This window comes from Hipposideros armiger, unplaced genomic scaffold (assembly GCF_001890085.2).
Source record: "Hipposideros armiger isolate ML-2016 unplaced genomic scaffold, ASM189008v1 scaffold_11, whole genome shotgun sequence".
In the NCBI taxonomy this organism is placed as follows: domain Eukaryota; kingdom Metazoa; phylum Chordata; class Mammalia; order Chiroptera; family Hipposideridae; genus Hipposideros; species Hipposideros armiger.
Window position 1 is genome coordinate 8,268,098 of NW_017731361.1, and position 8,688 is coordinate 8,276,785.

General features: G+C 46.4%; 1 protein-coding gene across 1 annotated transcript in view; it reads right to left on the bottom strand.

The window, feature by feature from the left end:
- Positions 1-3,320: 3,320 nt before the first annotated feature.
- LOC109392769 (serine/threonine-protein phosphatase 2A 55 kDa regulatory subunit B beta isoform-like) overlaps positions 3,321-8,688 on the bottom strand; it is a 120,237-nt gene continuing 114,869 nt past the window's right edge. The window contains exons 8-9 of the mRNA XM_019661417.1: positions 6,606-6,697; positions 3,321-4,050 (exon numbers count right to left, since the gene is read on the bottom strand). Coding sequence (XP_019516962.1) covers positions 3,771-4,050; positions 6,606-6,697 — 372 coding nt within the window. The 3' untranslated portion in view covers positions 3,321-3,770. The remainder of the gene's footprint in view (positions 4,051-6,605; positions 6,698-8,688) is intronic.

An 8,688-nucleotide genomic window follows, 5' to 3' on the forward strand; every position in this document is an offset into this window, starting at 1 on the left:
CATATGTGGGGTCCGAACTCGGGCCCTCTGGCATCCCAAGCCAGCTCTTAACCAGTGCGCCACTTGGCCGGCCCTGGGGGTATTATTTAAAACACACCAGCCTCATCTACATGTGTCCATAATGGAAGAGGGCAAATTAGGAAGGGCTTTCTCATTCACACCCGTGGACTATAGTGTCATCCCCAAAGCCTTATTATTAGGCCTAGTACGACTTTCTTGAACCCTGTAGGCTGTCAGCAGAGGGATTGGAAAAAGAAAGAAAGGCAGGTGAGGGGGATAAGAGGGAAGTTTAGGCAGTTGCTCTGCAGGTTTGAAGAAAGGGAAGTGATGCTCTCCTATGCTGTCAGCGATTGAGTATTTGAGAGTCTCATTTTAATTATAATGGGCCCTGGAGTGTTCAGAGGGAAGCAATGGAGCCGGGTCACTGAGCTAAAAGAATTTTAGCTTCATCTTTGTTCCACCTGATAATTGTTTTGCCTCACACAGACTGATATATATATATATATATATATATATATAATTTTTTTTCCCAGTAGAAAAGGCAGGAACCAGACATGAAGGGGTTAAGAAGTAAATGGGTTCCTACTGCCCATTCATTGTATATCCCACTACATGCTGGCTTGTGTTTCCTTGTTGTTGTTTTTTTTCCCCAACTCACCTTCCTCCTCTGGACAAGAAAGCATGAATGTCGGCCAAAGTTCAGCTTATGAATAGCTTGGTTTTGAATGACAGGGACTTACTGTTGCATTTAGGATGATTTTAATAATAGTTTAGGAAGCTGTGGTTCCCGTTTCCCCTCAGTCAAGTGACGTCCTCCAGTGTAACCTGACGGCTCATACCAAGCAGCAGGCCTTGTAGGATAAACTAGTGTAGGTTCTTAGAACCCAACACACTGTTGAAAAGCTGGGAAGTTGGCTTTCAAGGAGCTTTTAGTGTCAGCTGGAAAAGGGACTGACTTTTAGGTGCTACCGGATAAGAAAATCACCAGTACTGGGTAGAAGGCAATGGCAACTGTATAGTGCCAAGGGCAGCACCTGGCACAGAGCAGGGAATCAGTGAAGCGTGGTGGGGGTTATTGCTGCAGCGTGGTGGGGTTACTGCTGCAGCAGATTGCTGCCTGAGGCCTGATCTCTAGGCCTTCCCCTCATGTTTCCTGTCTAGCAGTCTGGATGTTTGTGCCTCTGCATTCTTTGTATGGGGTAGAGGAGAGGATGGCACTTCAAGGTCTTGGGGAAAATTCCTCCCACTGTGGATCAGTACATGTATGTGCTGAGGGTGGTGGACTAGTGTAGGGCTCTTTTTTGGTGTCCACAGACTGCAGGGAGGCTGCGAGCCCATACATCTGTGACCAAAATTGTTCACGCATGCATTCTGGGGAGCACTCTTGACTCCAGTATGTGAAGAACCATTGTCCATTGAGACTCTCTGATGCCTCCAAAGACTTAGATGTTCTATATCAGCTGTGCAGGGTCCCAAAGTTTGATAAGCATGCTGCTGGTGTTCACAAAATGACGGTAGGTGGCGCATGGGCACATGTTTGTTATATTAATGTAGTTATTTAGTGGTTCTATATTATGTGGTTATTTTAATGTTAAAAAGTAACTGGCCCATTGAAACTGACATTTCATGAATATTATTTCTTTGAAGGAGGCTGTCTTGATTTCAAAAAAGGTGATTCAATAAATGTTAAATGAGTAATAGTACAGAGGTAGGTTGATGCTCAAGTCTGAAAAACCATGATCTGTCTCAATCCTCACCTGAGCTGAGTCTCAGAGAAGCAGAGCAAAGGTCACTGAGGAAGTTGACAGTAAATTCTGGACAGTGACTCACTGGTCTTTCTGTGTATCCTGATATCACAATTCTCTATGAGTTGGGGAAGTTTCTGACACTCTGAGGTCTCCTCCAAGGATGTTGCCCCAGTTAGGCCAGGAATTCTGCTCAGAGTTTCCTCCTGGGAGCTACTTAGATGCCATGCCCAAATAGAGGCTTTCATTACAGGGAAGATGAGAAACACGGAGAGGAAAGCCATGTCTTCAACGGCATACTCACTCCATTTTAAGATGCACTTTTTCATATTTTAATGTTTCTGAAATTGGGCTGCATTATACCAAATTGTATTCACTTAAGTAGATAGTGATTTCCTTGCCAAAAAGCTGTTGTTAAATTGATAGTAGCTTAGCATTGAAATATGGTTCTTTCACTATTCTTTTCTCCGTTAAAACAAATTACACTTGAAAGGTGGGACTTCTCATAAATATACAAGCAAAGAAAATTTCTCTTTAAAAGAAAATGGCTCATCTCAAGTTATTTCCTACCCATTAAATGGAAGTTATGGGAAATGAGACCATGACAGGTACAGTGACATCGAGCCCAGACCTAGCTTTCTGGGTGCCTCCAACATCCTCCCTAAGCCTCCTCTTCAAATTTATAAGCCTTTTGAATTCATCGAGTCTCCCTCACAGCATGCCACATAGAACCTTCCGCAAGTTTTAAATCTGCATCCTCAACTTGGGGGAAGGATGAACCAGCCTCCACAGTTTCAAGCAGACTTCACTCCAATGTCAAAGCTTCTTGATGCCCCCATATTCCACTTTTGCAGGAAGAGAGCTCTCTGGCCTATTTTTCCAGATGGTGAGCTTGCGGGAGTGGTGGTGGTGGGGTTAGAAGGACCTGACTAGGCTTTACAAATCAGCATTTTTATTGGCCATTTTTGTTCTAGCTATTGTGGAGACTGATGGATTGTTACTTTTGGTTACCAAATCAGGAATCGGGGAGGGGGCTGCTCAGGACACAGCCTTTCTCAGGGAGTCACGGGTGGTGCCACTGCCTCCAGCTTATTGGTTCATTTAGAGTGCCCATTGATAATAAACAACCAAGACTCGGCCTTTAGAAGTCAATAGAATAAATAAGCTGGAAAAGGTTGAAGAGAAAAAGCCAGTGAACGTGTAAGTAGAGGATTATATGGAGCCATTTAAAATTCCAAAAAGAGTAACAAAGCAGCAGATGGAATCTGGCCCCACGTGGCTTTGCCCAGCTAACTCTGAGAAGCACTGTGTAGAAAGTGTTCTGTGTCCCCTAAAGCATTCATGGTGTTCCCTAGCCAAATTCTCAGGCTGTTTCTATGGCGCTTACAAAACAAAAAGTATAGCAATGCTGATGTGGCCCTTCCTTTCTCATTCTGCATCCTCTTCACAGCCTTGTGACATAAATCTCTTACTCGAATGAAATCGTTAAAAAGAAAATGGGGGGAAAAAAAACGTGCTGTAGGGGCAGGAGATGCTGAGGAGTTCTGATTTTTCACAAAACAAGGAGAACTTCTCTAAGAGTAGACGGTGTTTATTTTTTTGTTGTTGAATTTTTCAATCAAATGGAATTGCTTAATTAAAAAAAAAAAAGAACTTATCTTTTTGCTTTAAATACTACAAGACAACCTCATTTTATCTCAGCAGACACCTAGAAACAAAACACTGGACCCACCAGAGAAAACTGGGCAATAAAAGCATCAGAAATTCAGGTCAACTATGGAAGAATTACTGTTAGCTGGCAGCTCTCAATGCTAAACAGAATTGTCCCGGGGCCTATTGGGTTGAACAAAAGTTTCTTAGAACTGGGGATTTGGGAAAGTTGGACTCCTTTTAATGCCACCCCAATTGTTTTCTGCATAGGGAAATTAAAGTCAATGCATCAAATGAAGACCCAAAGAAACATTTAAAAAGGTGTTTGACTAGTATTCAATATGTGAGCTTCTTAAGTAATAATAAGTTGTCCTCCTAGTTAACCTTGTCCTGGAATATATATAGGTTATTTGTAGCCGCCACCGCTATGATATTTTCTGAAGGATGCCAAGCTGTATGCAAGATCTTTTTGCTAAAGTCCAGGCTGTCCACGCTGATCTCGTCTTTTCTCCGCTTGCCCCCCACGCACACTTTCCGTGGTTTTAGGATAGCCCGGGGTTTGCTGTTTTCCCTCGAGGCCTCCAGGGTAACATCGCGCTTGGTGTTTCGGTCAAACATCCTGAAGAAGTTGTTGTAGGAGCCGGTCATGATGACACTGCAAGGCAGAGAGGAAGTAGGGAGTCACTGAGTGCTATGGAGAGAGGCAGTAACACAGCCCTCGTGTGTCTTTCGAGAGAGCAAACGACACCACGCGGTGGCCAGCTTAGGGCACCAGGCGTTTTGTTAAACACAACCCTGAACAGGCTCTATCATGTGACTATCGACTTCCTTTGGGAATCATTAAGAGCAACCAGCTCTTGGGTTGGGCTTCTGATAACCCGCCTTGTTCATTACTTCTGCTCGATAAATTCCTCTGAGTTCTTTGGCTTAGTAAATGAGTGGTTTTAATGATCCAGCCCTACCTACCTCCCATCAGCACTGCGAGGCTCAGGTGGGGTTAGGAAAGTAGGCCCACGTTGAAAACGACGAATCCTTGTGCACATCTAAGGGGCACCGCTGCAGCCTGACCTCCAAGGCTTTCGCCAGCAGGGTGAGAGAGATGCCAACAGGAAAGCTGGTTGGCCAGGCATGTCCCCCGCCACCCCCTCCCCCTGCTAAGTACTAGCTCTAAATTCGTCCTTTTCAGAAAACTTATCTAAAAAATGGATGTCACCGTTGTCTCACTTGACAAGAAAGTAAACGAATTCAAGTTTTAAAAGGGTTTGGGAAGGGAAAAATAAGATGTTGTCGTGGATTGACAGGTGGTTTCTGCATTTTACAAGAGTTATCTATCCTAAAGGCATATCTACAATTGATCAGGAGAGCAGTCAATGCCAAAAAGCCTTCCGGAAGCAAGAGACTGAATCTTTAATGGTGACAGGCTGAGGGGGAGACAGCGCTCCCTGTGAAACAGTCCACAGTGGCCTGCTCTCCGACAGGCTGCTGAAACTGAGTGGGCAGGTGAGGATGGCTGAGCACAGCGACTCCTCTGTTTTCGGTGACCTGGATGTGTAGAGAGGTGAAGGGAACTGGCAGGGGGAGAAGTTTGGGGGGGTCCTTGGTCAGCTGTGCCAGGCACATTAATCAGGGCTTAGGTTCTGGTGCTCCAGCCCAGGAAGCAGAGGCTGTAAAACGTGTTGTGTAGCAGAGTGAGCTGTTGTTTCCTTGTCAGGCAGGGCGCGGAGCTTTTGACTGCTGCCATCTCATTTCAGTCTGCATTACCCCATGTAAGAGATTTACATATGAGGAGAAGTGAGTAGTTTGTGCAGTGTCACACTGCTAGCAAGTAGCCAGGTCTGGCCTCCGACCCGCATCGGCCTGACTCCAGGGCATAAGCTCTTGGCCGCTCGGACTCACCGCTTCCCAGGCCAGGGGTCTGCTTCCCTCATCGCGGCCCGGCTTCTTTTTAAACAGAACAGAAAGTCTTTTTTGGGGAAAAAAAAAAGCCTCAACCCTATCTGAACCAAGAATAACATTTCCCACTGTGATGGTATGAAAAGAACACTCCTGGCTCTCGTCTGTACGACTCACTAGTGTCTGAGCTTGGGCACGTTACTGTCTCTTGCTGAATGGGCTTCAGTTTCATCCGCCGTAAAATGGGGATGACAGAAAGCTAGTTGGATTGTGGTCAGGATAACGTACATGATGTGTATAAAGGTGTCTGCTCCATAGTATGTGTTCAATGAGTGTAGTTTTAGGCTGAGATAGAGGGCAAGTTGGAGCAGTAACAACAACAAAGATATAAGTGATAGTAAAGAATATGTATTAATTATAATAAACAACGAACAAGTTAATAAAGTATATACATAAAAATAAGATAATAGGGCTGGGGCTAGCTTCTGTCCCCTTGCGAGCTTTTGTTCATACACCACAGCTGCTTTGCCCCCTCTGCTCTGTACTAACTGGATCGTGTGACCTGGGTCCTCTGCCTTGTGGTGGCTCCTTCCAGTCCTGCTAAGTGGAGGGCTCAAGCTCACGAAAAGTGTGCATTTTGAGTGCTTTGCTGCAGTAGTTTCTGTGCTCCCAGGCACTATGGCTCACGGTGCCGCCTCCATCAGGGAACGGCCCCTGGTAGCCTGTGCCAGTTCTCCTGGAAGCCAGAATCATCTGTATTTGTCAGGCGAAAAATGAACTATTGGGAGGTAATATGAAGTATTGTTGAAATCAAAGGCCTTAAAACAGTAATAAATCACACTGAGGGAACGTGACAAATGAGGCCGACAAGAATTCAGCTAATGAACCACCAGGGCCTTTGGCCAGGTCTATGCGAGTGGCTTCAAGGGATCATTTTTGAGCTAGAAAGTGCACTTGGCAGCAATCTGAACCATTCATGCTGGAATTTGCTGGTGGATTCTTAGGGAGCTTCATGTGAGGCATGTTGGCCTAGCGCTGGGGGTGTCCTGTGTGGACAAGACAGGACTTTTCTCACTGATATTAAATGGTCACCTCTGCCAGTCCTGAGAGAGGGTTCAAGGCTCTTGCTACAGCCCTCCCTCCTTTCCAGGCCTGACCTCAGGGTCATCCAGTGACTCGCACACGCACCCCTGCCAGGCCTGGGGTTTTGATTCTGACCTCCCTTCGGCTGCACCCTGCTTAGGACAAACAGCCCAGGGCCTCCGCCAGGAGAAGGCCCACCATTGGAAGGTTCCCCAGCCACAGAGCCTTTCTTACCTGTCTGACCCATTCCACACACATTCAAATTTATCAAAAATGCAGTCGTTTTCGTAGAGGGAGCACAGCTTGCTACGGAGGTAGTCATGAACCTGTGGGGGTAGGAAACACATCAACAGGGTCAGTTATTGTTTTTAAAAATGATTACTTCTGTGAAGACCTCCTCTTCTGATGTGAGCTGTTCATTATTTCAGTGTAAATGTGTCTTGACTCACGTGACCTCAGGTCTGAATCCAGGCTCAGCCCTTCCCAGCTGTGGGGCATTAGGATGGGTTGGTGAGCTGTTTACGTGGCTAGCATGGATTAAACAAGCTTGCTTATGTATGTACGGTGGCCCAGAGCAGGGCCCACTGAGTGTCAGATCCCCACTTTCTAAGCTGATTTGTTCACAGGCATTAGAGGACACCACTCATTCAACAAATATTTATTGAACGCCTGCTACATGCCTGGGATAGAGGAGTGAACAGAATACTCTCGGAGTGTTTTCATTGTGGTGTGGGGCAGATGACCAATTCACACGGGCCCTTTGTTCTGAAGAAAGTGAAGCGACTTGACACAAAGCATCACTGAGCCTGCTATATTGTGAAATGTGAGCGTGCAAAGGCAGGGAGGCCAGCTATAACCTGGGTGACAGAGGATGGCTTGGACCAGGGTGAGAGCCGTGATGGGAAGTGGTCAGATTCTTGACATGTTTGGAGGGAGAAGTGATGGGGGCTGGTGGGTGGGTCAACTGTGAAGCATGGGATAAAAAACAGGAGTCAGAGAAGGCTCGTGGCTCTGTCTCTACAGCAAGTGGAAGGACGGAGCTGCCATGTTCACTTTGGGTACCATAATTTGGAGATGTCTGTCTATGCAAGCGAAACTGTCGAGTAGACTTGGATGTGAAAGGTGCCATCCTGGAGAATGCAGCAATTCTCCCTACTGTTTCTATGTTTTAGTGAAAGACGAAGCAAGTGAAAGACGAAGCAAGGTTATCAGCTGAGAGTGAGGAAGGAGATGGGACATGGTTGGGAAACAGCGCAGCGTTGCTGGAAGGCACTGGGGGCCACTTGAAGTTGTCGGATGTGAATTTTAATGAGACAGGCCAGCGTGGTTGGGTATTTCTCTCCCGCTACACTTAGCAACTCAGGTGTGCATGCCAAATAGGCAGATGAATAAGGCTCAAAAGGTAGCAACCTGGGTCCAATTTTTCTCTGAGGGCAATCCTTCCTGAACCCACTAGTAGGGAATATTAATAGTAATAGGCATATACAATGTGCTAGCCTGTTGTTATTAGCCAGATGCTTTATCCATAAAATCTCATTTCATCTCTAAAATCATCCGATGATGTAGGTACCATCATTCTCTTCACTCTAATGGAGCATGAAGCACAGGGTATAACATAACTTGTCTAAGATCAGGCAAGAAAGGAAATGACAGAATGAGGACGGAACCCCAGTATTCGGGTTCCAAAGCGCACACTCTTGATGGCTGCAGCACTCTGCTTTCTCCACTCCCTCTGTCTCATTAGCCTCACCTTATATGGGGTCTCAGTCCTCCATGGGAGCTGCAATAATGAACTGAGGTGAGGCCAAGAGGGACACAGCTTTGGCTGAAGGCAGAGGGATGTTATGAAAAGCAGTGTTTCCCTTTGTGTAGATTAGGAGTGATGGCTCAGTTTCCTTTTTCCTGCAGCCCGGGCCCCTGTTCCTCCCTTCACCCCTGAGTTCTGCTGGAGGCTGAGCTCAGCTGTGTGCTGAGTACTGAGCAGAAGGAGGAGGTAAGAGTCACCCCATGTTCTGGGTATTTAAAAGCTCTCTGCGTTATTGGACGGGGTAAGCATTTCTAACTCTGCAAATTAATTTCCTCCACCTTTACTCTCTTGTTCCCCAAAAGGTCTGGGCCTTGCAGGGTCTCTGCTTCAGGGCTATGGTGACAAGGGAACCTGATGGGTGGCAGGGCTTTTGACATGTTAGATGGGGAGGGGGATGAAAGGGCGAGGCCTGTGGGCTGCCCTCGGTATCTCTGCTGTAAATGACTCACTGCCTTCCCGTCCTCTCCTGCCACCTTTTCGGCCTGTCAGATGTGACTCAGGTCTAGGAGG